Source organism: Dunckerocampus dactyliophorus, chromosome 9 (assembly GCF_027744805.1).
Source record: "Dunckerocampus dactyliophorus isolate RoL2022-P2 chromosome 9, RoL_Ddac_1.1, whole genome shotgun sequence".
NCBI classification, from domain to species: domain Eukaryota; kingdom Metazoa; phylum Chordata; class Actinopteri; order Syngnathiformes; family Syngnathidae; genus Dunckerocampus; species Dunckerocampus dactyliophorus.
The window spans coordinates 25,749,722-25,773,963 of NC_072827.1; the positions used below are offsets into that span (position 1 = coordinate 25,749,722).

General features: G+C 41.7%; 1 protein-coding gene across 3 annotated transcripts in view; it reads left to right on the forward strand.

Moving 5' to 3' along the window:
- Positions 1 to 109: 109 nt before the first annotated feature.
- hecw2a (HECT, C2 and WW domain containing E3 ubiquitin protein ligase 2a) overlaps positions 110 to 24,242 on the forward strand; it is a 45,926-nt gene continuing 21,793 nt past the window's right edge. For 2 of the 3 annotated variants that reach the window (XR_008572473.1, XM_054787573.1), the window contains exons 1-13: positions 110 to 411; positions 9,386 to 10,031; positions 12,234 to 12,341; positions 12,445 to 12,539; positions 14,030 to 14,096; positions 15,091 to 15,260; positions 15,366 to 15,505; positions 16,774 to 16,874; positions 16,947 to 17,749; positions 19,796 to 20,042; positions 20,241 to 20,333; positions 22,137 to 22,287; positions 23,172 to 23,278. Coding sequence is in view for 2 of the 3 variants with exons in the window: in XM_054787573.1 (XP_054643548.1) it covers positions 9,653 to 10,031; positions 12,234 to 12,341; positions 12,445 to 12,539; positions 14,030 to 14,096; positions 15,091 to 15,260; positions 15,366 to 15,505; positions 16,774 to 16,874; positions 16,947 to 17,749; positions 19,796 to 20,042; positions 20,241 to 20,333; positions 22,137 to 22,287; positions 23,172 to 23,278 (2,461 nt within the window). In the remaining variant the exon portion in view is untranslated. Of the gene's footprint in view, positions 412 to 9,385; positions 10,032 to 10,059; positions 10,706 to 12,233; positions 12,342 to 12,444; positions 12,540 to 14,029; positions 14,097 to 15,090; positions 15,261 to 15,365; positions 15,506 to 16,773; positions 16,875 to 16,946; positions 17,750 to 19,795; positions 20,043 to 20,240; positions 20,334 to 22,136; positions 22,288 to 23,171; positions 23,279 to 24,242 lie in introns of those variants that run through there. The other variant, XM_054787574.1, reaches the window with a different exon arrangement.

The window sequence follows — 24,242 nt, forward strand, 5'->3', positions numbered from 1 at the left end:
AGTAATCATCTAATCAAATGAAATGCGCAGTGTGTGTGCTGCAAAAAGGAAACATGACGTTTTTTAGGGGGTGGTGGTGCTGACATCAGTCATTCTGGATCATCTGTGGACCACACAGGACTTCACTGCTGCAGCGTTCAGCGCACACGAGCCACGTCAGCATCCTTCACCTCTGGATGCTTATCTTCTGCTTCCAGCGGGACTAGCAGGATTATCAGGACCACCAGGACTATAGGACCAGCAGGACCATCAAGACTACCATCTAAGGACGTGACTCGGAGAGCTTGGAGGCTGTGGAGGTGGGAGGGGCGGAGAGAAGGACTCCACCCCGCCCGTCTGGTTTGGACTGCGGGGACTGAAGGAAGCATCGAGCAGACATGTCCATGTCCATCCTGCAGCTCTGCGTCAAAGGTAAGCATGTCGTCAGCATGTTGATGTCTTCATAGATGTCTTAAGAATTAAGGTGTTGGTCAATACGCGTCGTTTTGGGGCTGCTTAGGCGAGCTTTTCTCCTTCATGACGTGGACGCGGAATGCGTCTTGCAGGAAGATGAGAAGAAAATGACGTAGGGAATTCCCACAGTCATCTCATAGCCAAGATGACACCTGCATGCTTCCTCGTTGATTGACAGTGATTGACAACCACACACTTGCACATCACTTCTTACTGTATGGAAGACCACAGATCCTCACATCACATGTTTGCATGCACATCATAAGTACTGTACACACATCATCACAAGTATGTACTGTAAGTACACACATCCCATGTCTCCATGCATCTCATACTTGCTGCTTGCATAAGTACACACATCACTATGCATAGTTGCTGCTTGCATAAGTCCACATCCTACTAGTATGGAGTATAAGTACACACCTCACGTTTCCATTTATCTCATACATGCTTGCACCAGTACACACATCACCATGCATACTTGCTACTTGTATAAGTACACGCATCACTACAAGTACTATCATAAGGACACAGATCACATGTTTACCTGCATCTCATACTTTCTGCTTGCGTAAGTACACACACCACTTTTAAGTGCACACATCACTGGGAGTACAAACAACTATTAAGTAAAAAAAAAAAAAACAATCACTAGGAGTACAAACGAAACTATAAGGACGAAGTACTTTAAGTCCACACATTACTGTAAGTACAAACATAATGAAGTACAAACATAAATATGTGCACACGTCACTACAAGTACACATATTACTACAAATACAAACATTTTCATTGTTCACACATTATTCCAGTTTGCTTTCTATTATGAAAGTCTGTCAAATGTAACTGTGGAGGAGCGATCGCATTCATGACATAACACGTCTCTATTTTACCTTTATGGACTAATTTGGAGTCTTTCTATTGCTTGCTATTCTGAACATATCGTAAACAGTGCGTGTATATGTACTTTGTTGCCATGACAGAGGCCTACTTGCTAGAACAAAGTAGCTGTAATAATGCAGTAGAAGTACTTGTAGTAGTAGCTGTCAAAGTAGTAATCACCCCACAAGACACTTTTACAAATAGAGACTTAACTTCATCAAGCACACGTTTACACAACCACATCGTCAAACGTTTTTTGTTCCTTTGAGGTTTTGACAGCAGTGTAAAATTGTTATTCTGAATATTTTGATGCTGGGATGATTTTAATGGGTGGATAAATGTAGATTCAGTTCAATGGCAATTTTTGGCCCTAAAAATGTGAAATTGTGGGAAAACCTGGAATTTGTGGAATGTCAAAAACCTCAGTGTCTTCAAGTTGGAGTGGTTTGAGGTTTTGGGTTGAGAAATTGTGCAAAATCAAAATAACTTAAGACATACCAACATTGATGTGTTTAGGGTCCTTATCATGTTGGAATACGGCCCTGCGGCCCAGATTAAGAATCATGCTCTGCTTCAATATGTCGCACGACATGTTGGCATTCATGTTTCCCTCAATGGACTGTGCTCCTCAGTGCCGGCAGCACTCATGCAACCCCATACCATGACACTCGCGTGCTTATAAGTTATCTTGGTCTCATCAGATCATCGGACATGGTTCCTGTGATCCTAAGGCTGAATTAAAATTTAGTGAAGTCACTTCGCCAGCACTTCTGACGGCATCTTGATCCATTTATAGTTCTTCGGCTGGGGGCGAGTGCTTGATGTGCAATTCTCCACCAAAATGCTAGAGGGAACTTTTTCCCGAGAGTGAGCAACCACAACTCTCCTTTCTCATTGACTAGCTAGCTTCCCGGGGTAGTACCGTACATTTCAGACTCTTGAGCGCACCGGAATATAAATTTAAAGAGAAAAAAATCATTTGTACGTATGGAGTCCTCACCTGTTTATAAGCCGCAGGTGCCCATGTTGTAACTTGGGATATTTAGTACACAGAACAATGTTACACAGAAAGTTTATTCATTTTTTTTATTCATGTATGTTTTTTTTCCCAAGCAGTGCTGAAAAATGCGTATAATATGGCTAGTTAAACAATAGCCTCCCAGAAAAGTAATTCATCCCTGCTTTCATTTTCCTCGTCTTCTTCAGTGTCGGAATTACAGTAAACAGCCTCATACTTCCTTCATCACACACTTTGTCTGTCTCTCTCTTTCTTCTGTTGTCACTGTCAGTTGTCACTTTCGTCTCCAGACAAATTAGTCCTTGAGCTTCTCCTGTTCATCACGCAGTAGTCCAGCCTTTTTAAAATCATTGGTGATATTGGATTTTTTTTACATTGCTCCATGCAGTCAGGATCCACTGGCAGACTTGAGCAAAAGTTTCCGTTGACGCGGGGTTAGAATTTTCTGGATGTCAACCATGCAGGCCAGTATGCGGCATATGGTCTGAGCTGTGACAGGCTCAACCTCTGCAGCAATGCTGGCAACACTCATACGCCTATTTTCCCAAAACCAACATCTGGATACGGGCTGCACGGTGCCATGTTGGCCACACAGTCAGGAAATCGGGAAGATCTGGGTTCGAATCTCCGTTTGGGCATCTCTGTGTGGAGTTTGCATGTTCTCCCCGTGCCTGCGTGGGTTTCCTCCCACCAAAAAACATGCATGTTGGGTTAATTAGATACTCTACATTTCCCATAAGTATGAATGTGAGTATAAATGGTTGTTTGTCTACATGTGCCCTGCGACTGGCAGGGTGTACCCTGCCTCTAGCCCAAAGTCAGCTGGGATAGGCTCCAGCATACCCTATTAAAACACTGTATGTATGTGCTTCCGCTCAGTTTCAGACACCGAGTGGCCACGATAATCCATTGAGCTGAGCTTGTGACACAGTTAGGCACACTAATTGAATGATACAGAGCATAGCAGACGGTTTTTGTTCCGGAATAATATGCTTCTGCCTTGTAGACTATGTGTCTGTAAGTAATGTGTAACTGAAATAATATGATACCGGTGTGGATTGAGAAATGTATTTTAGACATCAGTGTTTAATTAGAACACTAATTATGTCTAGCTTGGGAGACTAACTGACTAACTAAATATACAAGTATGACTTTCAGTCTTTTTTAGTTTCTTTGTGAACACAAAAATGAAGTTTCGGAGTTAAAATATGGCTATTTGATACGTTTTTACACTCGGAGATGTGACCAGGCATCATGTCACGTATTGTATCAATACACTGTAGCCTTAGTTTGTCTCCTTGCTGGAGTAAACATGTGAATTTAATGTTAGGAGCGGCACCATGAAACTCTGCTCTGATGATAGCTCAATAAATAGCACTACATGCAACCTATAGTCCAGTGCGACTTGTTGACCTCTTTTTTCCCTCTTCATGACACATTTTTTGACTGCTGCGACTTATACTCCTGAGTGACTTGTAGTCTGGAAAATACGATACGACGATTTAAAGTATTGAATGACTCATCAATCATACAACTGATTATTTACTCCACCATGAGCCTGTATGCACTCGCTACAATGTCAGGGCAAGCTCCTGATGACACCCCCGATGTTTTTCTGGTGAATGCAGCAATACATGACGGCCCAGAGGTGCTCCACTGAATTCAGGTGTGTGGACCAATCACGGAGTTTTTTGGAACCTCTGTGGGCTGCAGATATCTCGTCTTGTGAGACTTTTCCAGCTAAAACATCAACATTCAACGCCTACAAATGAAGGTCCCCGCCCAAAACTTGATATAGGGCCACGTCCTGAACTTCAAGAGGATTTTTTTTTAAAGAGTTCCATCATTCCCGTGCCAAAAATGCAATTTTCCACTCACTGAAATAAGTGAAAAACATCTACAAGAATAATTCATCTCAGACATTTACTGCACTTCCTGAGACGCACGAACATTCTCTCGGTCGGACATTTCTGTAAGAATATTACATAGAGCTGCTGACGCCTCTCACTTGTGGAATGAAAGTCGTCATCTAAATGTTGTTTCTTCATACAAAGTAACACTAAGCTTTCACTAAAAGCACAATAACACCTCAGTGCTTTTGCTGTGTGTGTGTTTGCGTGTGTGTGTATGTGTGTGTGCTCGCACCAGCCCGCAAAGTTGCCTTGTTGTGTTAGGCAACAAAGTGCTGCAGTCACCTCTTTCACACACACACACACACACACACACTCACACACACAATATACAGTCATCCCTCATTTTTCGCGGTTAACTGGTTCCAGATCTGACTGTGATAAGCAAATTTCTGCCAAGCAGGATTCCTTATTTCTACAGTTAAAAAAACTCAGCCAAGATATCAGGAAAATAACTGTGTAGCTCCACAAGTCCGGTTCGTCCTTGGGTGAAATTTCCACATGCTTGAAGGTGCCACGTTCGTCGGTTCAAACAATTAACCGCAAGTATAAACGACATGGGAATGTCCAACCCAACCATCATGTCCAGGTTCTGTGTCCCACAGGTGAACATATTTTGGGCCGAAATGTGTGAATCACACCCGGCGCCAAAGCTAAAGACGTTGGAAAGGTGATGGCTGGAGCTGGTAACAGTGTGTCAAACAAGTCCTTTACCGACAAGGCCTACAAGGCCACCCAGCTCGGAAGGAGCAATTAATCCAAAAGCAACATTAAAAAAAACAGATTACAGTTGCAAATCTACGCAGGGATAAAGACCTTAATTTTTGGGGACATCTCCTGTGGTCTAATGAAATGAAAGTGGAACTGTTTGGCCATAGTGACCATCGTTACATCTGGAGGAAAAAGGAACATGCTTGAATACCAGAGAACACCATCCCAACTGTGAAATATAGGAGTGGCAGCATCATGCTGTGGAGCTGTTTTGCGTGTAGGAGGAACTGGTGCACTTGATAAAATAGATGGCATCTTGAACAAACAGAGGAAATATTGAAGCAACATCTCAAGCCATCAGGAAGTTGATGCTTGGCCGCAAATGGGTCTTCCAAATGGACAATGACCCTAAGGATACCACCAAAATAGTCACAAAGTGGCTTAAGAACAACAAAGTCAATGTTTTGGAGTGGCCATCACAAAGCCCTGATCTCAAGCCCATAGGAAATGTGTGGGGAGATATGAAAAGGTGTGTGCGAGAAAGGTGGCCTACTAACCTGACTCAGTGACACCACTTCAATCAGGAGGAATGGACCAAAATTTCCACAAGCTATTGTGAGAAGCTTGTGGAAAGGTACCCAAAATAAAAAGGCGATGTTAGCAAATTTAAGGAAGTCTGTAAGCTTTTGACTTTGAAGAAAATCAGAAAAAAAATCTGTTATTATAATATTGTCTCTCTCATAATTGCAGCATTTCGCAAATACAAATAATTTTGGTAATCGGAACTGACTTGAAACAGGAAATGTTTAGTATGATTTAATTTCAGATGGTGAGAAAAAAATGTTTGTGTCTTCTTACAAAGTGTATGTAAATGTCTGGTTTCAACAGTGTTATTAAAAACTGCAACTATACAAATATTAAAACAAAACTCTCAATCATTTTCCCATCCATCCATTTTCCTCATTAGGGTCGCGGGTATGATGGAGCCTATCCCTGCTGACTTCAGGCAAGAAGCTGGGTACACCCTGGACTGGTCGCCAGCCAATCGCAGGGCACATATAGACAAACAACCATTCACACTCACATTCATACCTATGGACAATTTAGAGTCGCCAATTAACCTAACATGTATATTTTTGGAATGTGGGAGGAAACCAGAGTACCCGGAGAAAACCCCCACACACACACACGGGGACATGCAAACTCCACACAGAGATGCCCAAGGGAGATTCGAACCCAGATATTTCCGATCTCCTGTACGGTTCCTTATTTATAAATTTAATATTTTTGTAGTTAGAGCATAGAAAATGTGTTTAAACCTTCTACATATGGGTTTTAGCATTATTAGAACCCTGTAGACATGGAATAACACTCATGTAGTCACCTTTACACTCGTATTACCCAATATAGTTGATGTAATAATAGAAAAGAAGACGTCTCAGACATAAATAAGACATAAGAATACTACTGCAGCACAGAGAACGCATATGCAGTGAATATTCACACAGGAGCTGCTGTCAGCCACAACTCACGACAGTCACTGGCACTCTCCACATTGCTCATCATGCTAACACTCAGCAACTCTATAGTAGCTAGCTAACATCACACACGTCACTTCCCAGGCCCCGCCTCTTAAAGGCACCGACAACGTCACACATATTACACTACATATAACTTCTTCTAAATGCCTTATATTTGTATTTTCATTCATTTAGCCATTTTTATGATTGAAAATACCTCATTTGGGCCAGGAATATGAACAGTTTGCTTGTATATGCATATGTTTTGACTAATAATAACAGTGATCATTTATTAATTTATTCATTTTTGAAAAACTGCCATAGATTTGAGGGCTCATTGTTCGAACCACAATGTATCGAAGGACGACTGTAATATTCTACACAATATTCCTGCATGAAGACTTTGTCAGATTGCCAGAATTCCAAATCAAGGTGATTTTGCAGCTAAGAAAAAGTCGTTTGTTTGTCGATATGTGACCTGCGAATGGCTGGCGACAAATCCAGGGTGTACCTCGCCTCTTGCCCAAAGTGAGCTGGGATAGCTCCAGCATACCCCCTCGACCCAAGTGAGGACAAGCTGCATAGAAAATGAATGAATAAATAAAAAAATCGTTTGGGACCCCTGGCATATGCCTGGATCAAACCCGATATTAGCTCATATAAAGATGAAATATGAAGAGGTTATTACTCATGCTCACTGCTCGGATGGCAAAGGATTGTGGGATATGTTTGGGTCCGGCATGGCATGGAACGGAAGCAGTAAAGGTTTCCATCGCTGGGGTGAGGAGGAAACATGCAACGATAGATATCCTTAAGTAGTTCAATATTACGGAGTGCATCCATCAACACTAATATGTTTATACTAGTATGTGGAAAACTTCAAGAAGACGTTTTTCCCGTACAATTGTTGATGTTGTACAATTGTCTAACAAGATGAATGGCAAAATTCACAAAGGTGTGTGATAAATGAACGGAGCAATAAGTGTCCTGTACCTCAACAGTACCTCGCTAGTATGTTCTCAGAGGGAAGTGACCACTGAGCTGAGTGTCATCAGCAGGTTGCAACAGAAAGACAGAGAGACTGGAAGAGTCACGAAAAGGCATACGGTATAAAACGTAGTGAAACGTTTAACACTGGGACATTCAAAGGTCCAATTAAGTACACCTGTAAAGGTTAAAGTGAATTTTAGCTTCATCCCGAAATCCCTGTACTGTATGTATGTATCACACACTCATATACAGTATATGTGTGTATTTGTGTACAGTATTTATCTATTTATATATCCATATTATTATCTTGTCTTTCCTCCCAGCCAGCCAAAGTCATTTTCACAGACTCAATCTCTAATCCCACATCAGGTCAAATGTTCAGAGCAAACCAATTGAGATTAAAAAAACAAGTATTTGTATTAAATAATACATAAAAACCTCAGGATTGAGTCCAGCCAGAGATTGTTCCTGACCTTTCCTGACATCGTGTTTAATCCCTGCTGTCCTGTGGAGCCTTTCTTGTTCTTGTTGTTGCATCTAAAGGCATCCGAAAACATCTAACAGCATCTACAACCCATCAGAAAATGATCTATGAACATCCGAAAGCATCTGAAAACATCCACAAGCATCTAAAACATAAAAAAAACGTCTATAATCATTTAAAGGCATCTGAAAACATTTAAAAGCGTCTTTTAAACAAATCTAAAACTTGTAAAAACATCTAAAAGCATGAAAACATCTAAAATCGTCTAAACAGATCAGAAAACTTCTAAAAACATCTAAATATCATTTATGGGAGGGGGAAGTAAGGCGTTTTCCTACTAATGCTGTCCTTAGAATCTAATATGACACCTGAGGAAGAATCACTCAGAGCCCACACGCAGCCCTACTCAGCAAAATAATGATTAGAAGCAAAACAAATTATTCAGCTATAGCCAGTATGTAAGCCAGTTTGACTGATTGTATTATTCCAGATGTTTCATACTTTGCACTTTATGGAACAGATGCCAGCCGGTGTATGTTAGTAAACGTCACTCCCTGAACCTTGAGAGCCGTCATGTTTAAAATCAATATGGCACTTCTATACCTTGTATTGCATATTGCAATATTTGTCTTATTTTGCCCAGACAGTGTTTATTTGTGAAATGCATCCAGTTGCATCACTGTAAAAGAAGCATAATGTGTTCATTCCACGGCATTAGTTCGAGGGAGGTGTTGCTGCCAATATTGGTATTGGATGGTATCAGTATTGGTAATGCTTGACAATATCGGTATATCGGATATCGGTAAGAAAGCCAATAACCAGCATCTCTAGTAAAAATGTACAATGTCTAGTCCATATCTTTGCTACTGCATAAGAATAGATGAAGCTACTCATTCAGTGAGTTTTTAACGGTAGAGGAATTATACTAGTAGCGTTGGAAGAGCTAAGTGTTAGCTTTCAAATGTTTATGGCAGTAGTGTTTTGCTTTATGAAATGATTCATGACATATGCTGGTCGCTGATGACTTGCTTGCTTTCTACATTTCTGTCATGGTTAGGTATTGCAAAGGGGGCGCTAGCGTTCAAACATACAAAATCCCGCCTTCTTCTTCCCTCCCAGAGCATGCATGCAATAGTGTTACCATTATTGGTAACATATGCTAGCTGGTGGTTGGTGGGTGAAAAAAGTGTGATTTGGAGCCAAGGAGGGATAGCACCTTTAACTGCTTGTGGTTTGAACTGTCTTCTGCTTTCCTAAAATTGGTGGATGTAAAGCATGTGTGTTGTATATGAACTGTATTTACCACAGCAACACAAATGCAACCACGTTGACCCCCGTACTGGGGTCCAGCGCTTTTGAAAGGTTAACTCACAGTCAAATTTTTATTCAGTTGTTTTCTCTTGTCTTCCTGTTGCAGGTGCTGATTGTGATTTTTAAGATATCCAAGCGGCAAAGACGTGCCGTCATCATGGAGGCACGCAGCAGTAGAGACATAGACAACATGCCATGTTTAAGACCCACACGTTCCTGCCCACAGAAACTAAAGCTACTCTCAGAAAGTGGGATTTAGGTGAAGACAACATGGGTCATCATCTCCGAGACCAGCTTCCCCAATAAGCAGCACCTCACCTCCTTCCTTCTGGGGATCACCCAAAGTCTTCACTTTGTCTCGTTGCCGTCCAACATGCGTCCGTCTCTTGCCACGGCAGTCCTTCCAGCCAGGACGCGTACCCACAATGCACCTAATCTGGCCGTGGGGAGTCGTGAGCATCTCTCGGCTCCCCGAAGGCGGAGTCCAAACATACGACACACCCTGAGCCCAGAGAACCTTCGGACCCTGGCAGAGAGAGGAGGGGCATCTGTGGACACTGTGTCTATGGTTAGCAGTCCCATTGGACTTCCACGGGCCAACAGTGACACAGATCTGGTCAGCTCTCAAAGCAGGTCCTCGTTGACGGCATCCACACTGGAGTACACGTTGAACCGTGGCCAGAACCTTGTCATATCCTGGGATATCAAGGAGGAAGTGGACGCTACGGACTGGATTGGACTGTACCATATTGGTAAAGTGCCTTCTATTCTATTAGTTGCATTTTCTAATACTTGTGTACTATACTTTATACTGTACCAATACTTGATCCATTTATTTGTTGTTTAAGGTTTTCACAGGGTTACAGTACATTTTTTTGATGTGGGGCACGATACGTTTTTCCATACACCTGGTAAATGATGGGTGTAAGGGCAACGGGACGGTAGTCAGCTCAGCTGTGCTCCTTTTGGGTACCGGGGCGATGGTAGCTGACTTTAGGCAGGAGGGGACTGCTGACTCTTGCAACGAGAGGTTAAACATGGTGGTGAAAACTTCTGCAAGCTGGCCTGCACATGCCTGAAGTGTTCTTCCTGTAGTCCCATCTGGATCAGGGTCTTTCTTTGCCTTGAAACTGCAAAAGGTGGCTCTTACCTGGTGCTGCTGCAGCTGGATGGGGGTGTCGTCCTTCTCTGGCAGGGCAGGGCAGGTTCAGGCCTCCCGGTTGTGTCGATCGAAGTGAGAGAAGAACACGTTCATTGTGTTCGGGAGGCTGTTGTCTGGTGTTTCTCTTGGTGTCTGCTTGTCTTTTAGGTTCCTATCCGCTCTGAAGAAGGTGTGACCTGCTAGTGATCATCCAGGTTGAGAGAGTCTAGCCAGGTCTCCGTTATTACCTTACCATCATGCAGTCACAGCTCATCCATTTGTCTGGTGAGAGACCGGGAGTTGTCAAGGAGGGGTCTTGGAATAGCTGGCTTATGTGGGTCTAGCCTAGCTCTTAGCCCTCCTCTCTTGCCCCGCTTGCATTATCTGTGTCGCCGCCTGCGTTGCTTCAGCGGGGGGTTGATGAAAGTGTGTCCGTAGGTCACCGGATCTCTGGAAGAATGAAGTGCCCACTTTTATTCCTTCCACTGTTGTAGATATTATTCATGAATTTTGAGCAACCCCACTAATATTCATATAATACTAATGGATATATTTGAGCTTGTGCAATTTTGACCTTGTGTAAATTGGAGAAAATACATGAAAACTCTTGTGGGCTTTAAATTTGTTGTTGCAAATGGTCAGGGGTTGAAGGTCGGCTCTAATGTATTTATATTAGGGCTGTCAAAAATAACGCGTTAACGGCGGTAACTCATTTATTTCATAAATTTTTTATTTACATTACATTATTTACATTTATTACATTTTTTTGTGTAATTAATGCATGCGCACCAGAGCAAGCGTGCCTCTCTGTTATGACGGCAGACGGGATCACAGCGGAGCGTCCCCACACAGTCACACAGAGTCTGACGCTCTTTTCAACTTCATTCTGACCTGAACACATCAACGGCAGTACAGTTCCAACACCACATACTCTATGTACTGTATGTCTAGTCTGTCCATCCTGGGGAGACATTTTCTTATTCTCAATACCAGGACGCAAGATGCATTCAGGGACACTCCGAACATCACAAAAACGGCTTTATAATGTGTGTGTGTGTGTGTGTGTGTGTGGGTGGGTGTAAATCAAGAAAGATCAAGAAAAAGATGAAGTGGATATTCTTATTGCTCACTTTGTAACTCTTAATTCGGATGTACAATTTCTTACATTTAAGTATGCTGGAAAATAAACATGAAAACAAGTAAATTTACCTTAAAGTACGTGATGTCTTTGAACGCAACCCCTCATTGCTCATAATAACACGGTTCAAAGTGTGATTCAAATGTTCTGCTGTTACGCAAAGCCTTCCCTCGTAGCTTGATTGACGTATTCAGTTCATTTGGAGCTGTTATTACGTACAAATATATATAATCCTGTCTTGTCATTTATCTTGCTGTTAATTAAATACAGTAAAAATGGGCATATTCCAGACATAGTTGCTAATGGCGATTAATCATGATTAAATAATTTTAAAACTGTGATTAATCTGATTTTTAATAATTTGACAGCCCTAATTTATATATCACCATTTCACCATTTCTATATCTAATGAGCTGAAAGGATAGTAGGAGACAAACGTCTACATCGCTAGACATTGAATATATTGTATAGTTGCAGCACTGCGTTACCCACGCCAAGAGCTGACTGGCTTTTCAGGATTACTGCATTTCTTGGCTAAGCAGATGTTCACCGATGAGCTACTTTGTGTCTTCATTGATGCTAAACAAGCTGTCATGTTAGAATACAATGCTGGCATTGGTCTCTTTCTAAGCTCAACGATCATGCATCCACAAAACTGTTCATGGCCTCCTCCAGATGAAACCAGTCCATCCAACGTGTGGGACTGCAAGAACCGAGGGGTGAATGGCACCCAGAAAGGTCAGATAGTTTGGAGGCTGGAGGCCGGACCTTACTTCATGGAGCGTGAGTTAGCTCTAAGATTGTCACACAATTAAAATAGTGTGAGTACCTGGAATGCATAACAAACACATGACTGGCTGGTCATTCTTTGCTACGCTTTCTGCAGCTGAGACCAAGATCTGCTTCAAGTATTACCATGGAGTGAGTGGAGCCCTGAGAGCAACAACTCCCTGCATCACTGTAAAGAACACTGCTGTCCTGGTTTGTGTCTAGAAAGACCTTTTTGTTTGGAATGTATATGGACATTCACAGAATTTGGTCAGTGACGTCATACACCACAACTAGGGATTTGAATTCATTCAGTTCAGAGGTTTCACAAAAATATGGCATTTACAATTTAGGATTGATGAATGAATGATTTTAAAGGGATAGTTCGGATTTTTTGACATAAAGCTGTATGACATCCCCATCAGCATTGTAGTCCATTACCAGCGACTTACCCCCCCCCCCCTTGCTTGGTCTCCTAAGTCCAGTTCTGGTCAGATTTCTGTGATGGAGATCGTAGTTCCGCTTAGTTGCTGGGGACAATTAAGTAAAGAGTTTGGCTTCCCAACACAATATGCGTTCAAAAGATTAGTTTATTTGCATCACAAAAATGCCTTCTCAAAAAAATCAAACCTCATAAAAAGCTTGTCGTTATGTTTGTCTCCCGCCGTATGCCTGCGCACTGTCGCCTGTGCCTTCATGTGTATGTGACGAAGACAGCAGCATCTTCTTCCACTGTGTAACACACACGTAAACAAGATGGCCGCGGCGCTCCATCGTGGAATTGTCTTCGTCACACACACAAGAATGCACAGGCGACAGTGCGCAGGAATACGGCAGGAGACAAATATATAACGCGAGCGTTTTGTGAGGTCTGATTTATTTTTGTGATGCAAATGTTTTCATATTTTGAACGCATATTGTTTTGAGAAGCCAAACTCTTTACTTAATTGTCCCCAGCAACTAAGCGGAACTACGTTCTTCATCACAGAAATCTGACCAGAACTGGTCGCTGCTATTGGACTACAGCGCTGATGGGGATGTCATACAACTTCATGTCAAAAAATCCGAACTATCCCTTTAAGGACTATTCTCTATGGTCCATATGCAGTACACATCTGGTACACAAGGAGTGCTCACTCTTTTTCAGCCTGCATGCTACTTTTAAAATGACCAAGTCTCAAAGATCTACCTCCTACTGTAAACATAGAAAACATATAAATACGGGTATTTATGTACGTTGTACATGTATATCAGGGGTGCGCACACTTTTTCAGCATGCAAGTTACACGTCGACTTGATCTAACGGGTAAACTCCGAAACAACTATATTAAATACTAATGATTAGTATTTCACATTGACAGTTTCAAACTTTACAGATAATCATAGTAGTTGATATCATTCAGTAATTCACAATTCACTTCAAAAGACAATTCAGCCGAAGGCAAGGCAACATATTAAAAAGGTTTCAGCAATGGGTACATTTTCCAAGCTTAATGTCAGCTGACTAATATCATATGACATCTACAAAGTGACGTTTATGCGATCGACCCACACTACCGTTGCAATCGATTGGTAGCACTCTATCAATGCGATGGGCACCCCTGCGGTGCACTGATGATGGATAGCAAATCTTTATTGTATGCAAATGAAATCTAGCCTCATTTCTACATACTTTGTGTCGTACATGAACAAATCTTTTCTAGGTGGAGGGCCTTGCAGAGCAGGTGGGTGTTGAACATCCTCGGAAACTGATAAGCTTCACTTTGACAGGTCAGTTGACAAATTTGAAGATTTGTTGATACAAAAAAGAGCAAATAACAAATGATAAGTGTTGTATTTCCATGTCTGACAAAGTAGAACAACAGAAGGGCATAAATAGGATTTCATAATGTATTATGTCATTTACAGTGGCGCCTCGGTTTTTGTACGGCAAGTTTTCGGAGGATTCGCCGAAAATTATTACCAAAAATATGTCTCGGTTTTCATACACTGCCTCGATGATTGTACAGCAAAGCTACTTTTTTTTCCCACGTATTATTCTGCGGACTTGAGTGCCAAAACAAAAAATCCCACACATTGGTGACTCAGTTTTGCTTTATTATTAATACACTTAATGTGTATTTACTACAAAACTTACCTGTTTGCAGCCCTTCTATGACATCATCACTGGTTGACTCCGTAGTTCTTTGCTAACTAACACAGTTACACCACAAGTCTCTGCTTTTCTTATTGAGTACAGCTGCATCATTCATATGTATTTCACATTATTTCTGCATGTAAAACTAGAATTGTAAAACTCTAAAAATGTGTTTTGTGTTAACATTTTTGGTGTCAGATTAATTTTACATGATGGATTTACATGATATTTTATGGGAAAACTTCATTTGGTTAGAGTACGTTTCGGTTTGAGTCGGACCTTCTGGAACAGATTAATGATGCTAACCAAGGTTCCACTGTATATATGTATGTATTTATGCGTATGTATGTATATATATATATTTTTTATTTATTATTTTTAATTGCTGGCGCTGGTGCTCATGTAACCACTGAAGTCTCTGAGTTGTAGTCAAATATTCCAAAATCATCCAAAAACATTTTTGACTGCCCTTCTTTTTGTTTTATCTAATAACTTAGTGCTTAGTATCTCCTCCTGTTGTAATAGTTGTGTTGTGTTGTAATGTTCAAGTCCAAGTCAGTCACAAGTCTGACACTTGCTGTCAACCAATGAGTGCCATATTGAAATCTTCTACGTGTGTGGTCACAGATCTGCGTGCCACGGGCCTGAAGAAAGGCATGTTTTTCCATCCGGATCCATATCTAAAGATGTCCATCCACCCGGGGAAGCGCAGTGTCTTCCCTGTCTTCAGCCATCATGGACAAGAACGCCGATCAGCCATCATTGCAAACACCATTAATCCAGTTTGGCATGGAGAGGTGAGTGTTTACTCTTCACACATACACACACACACACACCGTGTCCTTCATCATCCTCATCCAAACACATTCTGACTCGTATTGTACATGTGTGCCTCTCTGCAGAAATACACGTTTGTAGCACTCATGACAGACATTCTGTACATCGAAGTGAAGGACAAGTTTGCAAAAAGCAGACCAATCATCAAGCGATTCCTTGGTCAGCTAACAATCCCTGTACAGCGCCTGATTGAAAAAATACCCGGGTAAGTAAAATGCTCAACATAGAGTGAAGAAAATAAGTATCTGACTGCCTTCTGATTTTGTAAGTGTACCCCCTTAAAAACAATAGAGTACAGTACAAAATGTTTATGTAGCGGAGAGAGCGAGAATGTTAAAAAGTAACATTAAAGTGCACCATGGCACCAAAACACAAATGATAATCTTATTTTCGCCGTGAAAAATAACATTGAAGGGTGTTAGAAGTGTGCTCCAATGTTGAAATATTTACCATGTTTTGGTCCAGTTCTGGATGAATTTCTTTTGTTTGTCATATATATTTTTTATATGATGCCCGCTCGTTGTGTTGAAGGCTTTTGCTGGAGCACTTGAGGAGACAGAGTAGGCTTGTGCACATTTCCAAAAAACGCCATTCGCCTCGTCCGATGCGTTGGCAAACTTCGTGGGACAAATGTTACAGTACTGCCCCACAGATGGAAATAAAAGGTCAAAAACCCACAAGACGTTCGACCGTGGAAAAGCGTGCCAAGTAGAGCTGCAACGATTAATCGATGAATCGATTTTTAATCGATTAGCCAATTAATCGGCAACTATTTTCGTAATCGATTAATGATTGAATTTAAAAATGTACTGTAAATATCCTGATTTCAGCCTCTCAAATGTGACTGTTTTAATGATCTTAGTCATCCATGAAAGCAGACGTATTATCTTTGTGTTTTAGGCAAAACAAGATAGTCACACACATCAGCTTTGACTTTGGAAAAAGAGCATTCGACATTGCAGAGATGTGTGCGTAGAGCGTGCGTAAGAACATTCCCACGGAAAGTATATAAAATATTTATCCACTTTGTATGTATTCACAGCTCTTCCCATGCGTACACACAAAACCTAGTGGTAGAACAGTGACACTCCAAATAGCTATGGCTGTGCCTGTCCTTCCTCAGATGTGTGCAATTCTGGTGACCAACTACAACAAACGCCTGATTTCTGTGCTTGCCAACAGGGGGTTTCTTCACCAAGTACTATGCCACATTTTATACTGGCATGAAATACTTACTTCACTCAATCAAATACAATTTAACTTAATGTTTTTTAACACTCTGTCTCTCTCGGTTACAATAAATCTACCATCAAAATGATGTACTGTACGGTTCATGTCTTTGTAAGGGAAGGGGTGTCAAATACTAAGGATTCGACTATTATTAGGACATTATTCGTGCTTTCTTGACTTAATTGCATTTTGGTAATGACATGAAAAAAAAATTAAGTTATGTGTGATGGGTGTACGTATCAGAATCCAGCCTGTGAGTTTCCCTCTGTGTCGTCGCCTGCCCACGGAACATGTGAGTGGACAGTTGCAGTTCAAGGTGGAACTCACGTCAACTGGTGCTGACGGTAAATAGCTCTCTTCAGTGTTTGCCACCTTTAAAGCATGTCATGATGTAGTTCCTCAACATGTGCTACCAGGTGCCTCTCCAGATTCAATCATTGGCCTTTCAACATTCAATGGAGCTCCAGGGACTCCTTCAGATGATGAAGACCTGCCTCATCACCTTCCAGGAATGGTCTCAGCAGGCCCCTCTCCCACTGGCTCCCAGGACTCTCAAACTATTTGGGAAGGCGGGGCCTCGGCGTACCCAGAAAAAGAGTTTTCACTCGTTGGTGCTGAGGCACGATTTTTGGGAGGACATCAATTACTTCAGAGGTCACTCAGTGAGGGCCTGGATGCTATTGAGGCTCCCAAAGGTCCTGGAGAAAGGCCCCTTGGTGCTGCCTCTCCTAAACTACGTTCAAGCTTCCCCACACACACTCGGCTTAGCGCTATGCTGCACATCGATTCCGATGAGGACGAAGACAGGTCCGGGGCCAGTGAAATGCTTCCGATTCCACCGTCCCCGCTGCTGCTGAATGGAGTTCCTCCAGATGTTACAGGTCCTGATGAAGATGACCCATCGCCTGAGCATCATGGAGAGGAGGAGCCTGAGGGTCCTGAAGATATAGCCTCTGAGGCCCAAGTGTCCCCCAAGGTGGAGGCAGGTCTGAACCAAGATGACGTCCTGGAGCTAGATGTCTTTTCTGAGGTGGACGACGCTCCTTTCTCAGAGGCTGTTTCCCATAATACTTTACCAGAGGGTGGAGAGGTGCCCGAGGTGGGAGGAGAACCTGTTGAGGAGCCTTCTTCAGAGATTGACACCTGCTCCATGGCAACAGCCCCACAGACGGTCTTCTCTTCCTCAGACAGTTGTCCCGTCACAGTGACCACTGCTGTGGTAAGTTCTCACCCTGCGAATGAACTTTTCAACAAAAATTAATGAATGATTTATTATACAAGCAATAATGTGTCAATTTAATTGTCGATCAGAAAATGTTCAATTGAGGGGGATAATTATTAAATGCAGCGACGTGCGGTGAGGTTCATGGCTGGTGAGGTACTGACTTCTTTGGACTTTTTCAAAGTTAAAATTAGTTGCCCACAAGAAAAACAAGAAAGTAAAAAAAAAAAATTCGAATTGTTTTCAAATACTTTTCTCTATTTCTTTGTTTATTAACTGTATAACATTGGTGTTCTTACCTTTCATCTGTTTGTGAAGTACATGCACCCTATCGTTTTCCAGGAAAAGCTCTGATGCTTTGTTGTAAAATTATGATCACCTCATGGTGAGCGTGGGTATGTAATCCTCCATCTTGGCAGTCAAATTCATTCATTCATTCATTTGGCAGAGCATAAAAATATCTTGCAAATATCTTGCATTTGACTTGAAATATAAAAAACATTTCTGTGTATTTTATTGCCCGATTAGAACGAATAATGATGTCACACTTACATTAAAGACATTAAACGGGCTCTAGAAAGTCATTATGTGTAACACATGTTTCTGTAACATTATTGTGACATGCTGACAAAAAGAAACTGACAGGCACCATGATCCACCTCGGAGTGAAATCAGATGGTAGGCAGGGCTTGCCCCGAGAAGAGACACTCACAACCTCATGTTAGGTTTCTTCCTGTATTTCCTGTAAATTCAGTGATTTTTATTGAAGAAAATGTTAAAAACGATTTGAGTAATACAGAAAATACATTTATAATACAGTTCAATGGACAAATATTAATATTTATTTTATGGTTTGTTTTTCATCATCATGAGGTGTGAGGCGCTGCTTCACCTGCCTCCCCTGGCCGCATGTCAGGTCACTTAAATGTGTTGGTTGGTTCTTTTGAATCAATTGTCGGTAATTCAAAGATAAAGTTAATGTGTTTAAGTAAACTTCACATTTATAGAACATTGCCTGATAAGACTCTTTTGGAGTAATTAAGTGTTTGAAGAGCCTTGCTGTGCGTGTGTGTCTGTGTGTGTGTGTGTGTGTGTGCCCCAATGGACCATCAATGATTGTGATGCCCAGCAATAAGTTATTTGAAATTTGTACAGTGGAGCCCCGCTATTCTCACGGATTAAGTACAGAGGCCATCCGCAAATGCCGAGTGAGCAATTGAGACGCCCATAAATATTTGTAATTTTGACACACGACATGCTCCTCCCCCTTCAAACGCTTCTGCTTGCTTGACGTTGACGTTCTCCATGATTTCGGATCAACATCCATCCATCCATCAAAACGTGCCTGTTAACATGCTCTCAGCTTCCAGGCGGGGTACACCCTGGACCGGTCGTCGGCCAATTGCAGGGTGCATATAGACAAACAACCATTCACTGTCACATTTAGCTAAGAGACCCATGAAAGCCACATATTTTAAAAATGTATTTCCGTGAGCGCCATGTAATGTTTTTTAACATTGAATATGCAAATGCATATTTAAGCAAGCCAACAATTTTAGAATATGGTAAGTCTATGATGTAGCATGGAGGCTAGTAGCTAGCTAGCAAGGCAGCGAGGAAGTTGTCGCACACAGTAGAGGACATGGGTCAACACGGGGAAACCACGAGGGGTAGTCTGGCATCTTCCTGGTGTGGACTCAGGGCGTATGAATGATGTTAATTGCTGATTGCATCCACCTACTTTGTTGCTTCACCCCCAGTCACTAAACAACACTGGGCTGCAGACCATGACAAGAGTGTACTTACTGAGTTGATTGTGTGACTCGACAGTGCACCGTTGTGTGTATTGACATGACATGACATCCCAAAGACTAACCTTCAATGGAGCCACTGAATGTGGCTCACCTTTGCACATTCGTGTACACTTTTATCAACGTTGTGTAGTTGCTTCAGCGATGGAGCAAATACTTCCTCGGGAGATGTTATGTCTTTCACTGTGAAACATTTCAAAGCTGATTTTTTTCCCTTGCCATGATCGTGTAGGACGCAGAGGAGGTGCCAGACACTGCCATTGATCCAGGGGGAGATGTGATTTGTGGCGATCCAGCTGGAGACAATGAAGGTAGTGGACAATCTGTTTGTCCTGAGGGAGAAGCTGCCTCAGCTTTAGAGCAGGAGAACATTCTGGAGATCAGTGTGAGGAAGCTGAGCCTGCAGGCTGAAGAACAAGAAGGGGATGAGTCAAAGCCACATGAGGAGATTGTTACCACAGAAACAGATGGAGAGGAAGGTATGGGGAGGTCTGTTCACTTTTTCTTTGCATTAACACATTAACATGGATTGAGTCAAATGAATGCTTTGTTTAAATATCGAGAAAGAAATGTGTTACTGTATTATTCTTATTTGTATTTAAATCATCTCCATTGACTTGAAATTGAATGAAACAAATACCTCAACAGTCGCCACATCGATGTTTTTGTGTGCACAGGTACTCCTGTCAATGGTCATCTTGTCAGATCACTTCCGTCTGTTCGACAAGACATTCATCGCTATCAACGTGTGGACGAGCCTCTTCCACCCAGTGAGTGTGTGTGTCCACACACACCATTCTGTCTCTAATAGTTTGGAACATGATCTTCTTTAGTGGAGCCTCCAAATTCAAACACAAGCCGTTCCTTGACACTCGTTGACTTTTAAGTTGTCTGATTATAAACTGTACAGGAAATGGGCCTGTGAATATTTGCATTCATCCAGGTCATTGAATTGACTGCAACTGGACTGTTCAGGTTGTCTCAGAGGACGTTTCGCCTCTGGTCCGAGCAGGCTTCATGGGTTCATGCCCCAAGACTAGATAGGATAGCGCTACTGTATTCTGAAGGGATGGTGCAGGGTCCGATGTATTTGTCTTTGTCTTTCATGACTGGAAAGACACAGACAAAAGCACACAATCATCCAGAAGGTAAAAATGGAAAATGGCTGTGACTGGCATGCTGCCTTTGACTGCACCCTCGATAGTATGTCCATAGGTAGGCCTACAGCCCATATCAACGGTGTTTTGGTCAGGATCACAATTTCGCATCTGTGTTGGTTGGTAAGCTAACTGCTCTGCCAAGTACCACTGTGACTGCTAGAGTAGGAGAACACATAATGGCTCTTCATTCGTCCAGAAAAGGGCTCACAGAAGCTGAACATTCAAGTGTATTATAACCATGCTGACTGTAGTTGGTGAGGTAGTTATTGGTCAGGATGGAGCTATTGGATTTGGGAGACATGCTGGACTTCTTGTTAGAGATTCACTCAATCACTTATCACTCAAGGCTTTGTAAGTCCAACACACAGGATGGAAAGGGCCAGACTTTGCGAGATGACCTTAGCCACAAGGTAGAAAGTGAGGAACCGGCGGCAGGTGGTGCAGAACGTAACTCAATGAACACATACAGATGATGAAATAGGCATGTGACAGGGATGTGAAAACAGAAGTTCTGCACCACGTCTGAAACAGACGTGGAAGACAAGCTGAAATAAAAAACAATGCCTGCATTAGCCCTGCATCTTCTACAGATGTAAAGTTGAAAACAGGACAGACTCTCAAGAGCAGAGATGATGATGTTCAATCAAGTTTTTTTTAAGTACAGCAGGTAAGCACACAGGAAAGAACAAAAATTGCGACTCACAAAAATACAAAATATCAAACCAGTAATAGAAAGCCTAGGAAACACAGTCAGGGCAAAGCAAAAAACTCACCACGGGAACACACCCAAAAAGGAGGATAATTACAGAAACAACAAAACGCTCTCAGAGATGCAGTGGGATGCATCAAAACATACGTAAATCCAAGCAAGTTAGTGGGCCAAATATCTCACGTAATGACAATGATTTGGCAACTACGATAAGCGCCAACTTAATTTATATAGAATGCTAATTGCCAATGAGATAGTGGTGCGCTTCCAGCACCCACAACCAAAAGTAAAAGTGACAAATGATTGTGACCCAGGGAAAAACCCAAACCAAACGTGTAACCTTACAATCACAATGTGACAGAAATTGCAGTAAAACAGCAGAATAGAAGTGAGGTGACATGTAAACAAGTTGTAACATGAATGACCAGTGTGAACGCAGGGAGGGGGAATCGATCCCAGGTCCATCATGGTACAAGTGAGTACACAGTATACTGTGTGTGCGTGCATGCGTGTGTAAGTTCATATACTGAATACAATAAACATTTTTAAGGTAATTGCCTTTAAATGTGGTAAATGAACCTACTAAATTTGGGGCTGATGTAATAGGTACATGTTCTTATTTATACACTGCATTTAAACATTTTTAATGTGTTGTCTGACGTTTAAAATGTTGGCTGCTTGTGCGTCTTTTTACTGTCTCTCAGACTGGGAGGCACGTATCGACAGTCACGGAAGAATCTTTTTTGTGGACCATGTGAACAGAACCACCACATGGCAGCGACCCACTGGACCTCCTGCACCACAGGGTCTGACCCGGTCTAACTCCATTCAGCAAATGGAGCAACTTAACCGCAGGTGAAACACTTGATGAAACACTTCATTAAAGGGATAGTTCGGATTTTATGACATCAAGTTGTATGACATCCCGATCAGCAGTGTCGTGCATCAAGGGTGATTTACCCCCCCACTTCGTCCTAGTTAGTTAGTTCGTGGGGCCACTTAAGTAAAGAGTTTGGCTTCTCAAAACAATAAAAAAATGAGGCCTCACAATCGCTCGGTGTTACTTTGTCTCTCGTCGATTGTGAGGTCTGATTTTTTTTAGAGGAGACTTTTTTGTGACGCAAATTACTTTTGCATCAATATTACTCTTTTGAGCGCATATTGTTTTGAGAAGCCAAACTCTTTACTTAAGTCGTCCCACCAACTAACTACAACTATGTTCCTTATCACCAAAATCCAACCAGAACTCGGCTCACGGGACAAAGTGTTGGATAAGTCACTGTTGATGCACGACACTGCTGATGGGGATGTCAAACAACTTCATATCAAAAAATCTGAATGATCCCTTTAAACACTTGATGAAACACTTGTAACGCTTGTTGAGACACTAGATGAAACACTTGATGAAACTGATGAAACACTTGTTAAAACACTTCAAAGACTTTATGAAACTGATGAAACAGTTGGGATGAAACTGATGAAACACTAGATTTTGATGAAACACTTGATGAAACACTTCATTAACCACTCAATGAAACACTTGTAACACTTGTTGAGAGACTAGCTGAAACACTTGATGTACCCAAGACATTAGAGCAAGCATTTGTCATGTGCTTTTCCACAAAAAACGGCTGTTATTGATCGGTGACCTATCGATCGGAGCATCCCTACTAAAAAGTGCATTTAAATGATTGTCGGATACATTCTGTGTATGTTTTCTGTATTGTTTTCCCAACCAGATACCAGAGCATCAGAAGGACAATAACCAACAGTGATAGAACAGAAGACAGCACAGCTGACCTACTACCTGAACCAGAAACTGAATTGATGCCTCACTCCATTTCTGGTCAGTTTTCACTTAGAAACACATGGGAAAACACACAATAATCAATGGTGAAAAGAGAATGCAGTGTTGCCAACATGTTTTTAGAAAATGTTATGGACGGATTTTAGACCAAACCCAGGGACCAATAAAGTGTAACGTGGATTCTGAAGAACAAAAAAAAAACATTTTGCAAACAGTGGGGAAAATAAGTGTTTGATCCCCTGATGATTTTGCAAGTTGTGATATGAACAGTTTCTCATTTTAAAGTGCTCATGACACCAAAAAAAGTTTGAAAAAACCAATAACAAAATGAAACACAGTGAGACACAGATGAGTATACTCAGAGATGATATAACACACAAAAAATGGCCAGTTAGTGACATAACAGGAAGTGACGTCGGGGATTCAGAGTTCAGTTTTCTGAAGTATGACCACAACAGATTATTATTATCATCATCATCATCATCATCAACTTTATTTCAGACACATGCATGGTCCATAGAACAATGAAAAACAAAACAGAAACACACAAACAAAAAAAAGAAAAATTAAAAATGGCTATCTCTTGCTATATAAATTAAGGCGCCAGTGTTTCCACAAGCTAGAAAAGAACCTGACTGAGCTTTGTACAGGGTTGGTCAGTACACATATGATGCTGTTTGCAGAGGATGTTAACCTACACATACATCTGTACATGAGGTTTCGTAACACAGCAGCACAAGTTGGCACAGCAGCCTGGACAAACATTTGACTGGCACTAGTCCAGCGGGGCACCTTAAGCAGCATCCTCATGCCATCATTGTATGCCACCTGAAGCTTATGTATACTGCTTTTTTTATAATGCTGCCACAAGTGGGCAGTATACATAGGAGTACAATATGCTTTAAAAAGTGCAGTTTTAACAGATACTGAGCACATAGAAAACTTACGAACAAGCATATTAGCTTGTGCATATTGCATACAACACTGTCTATAAATGTCTCTA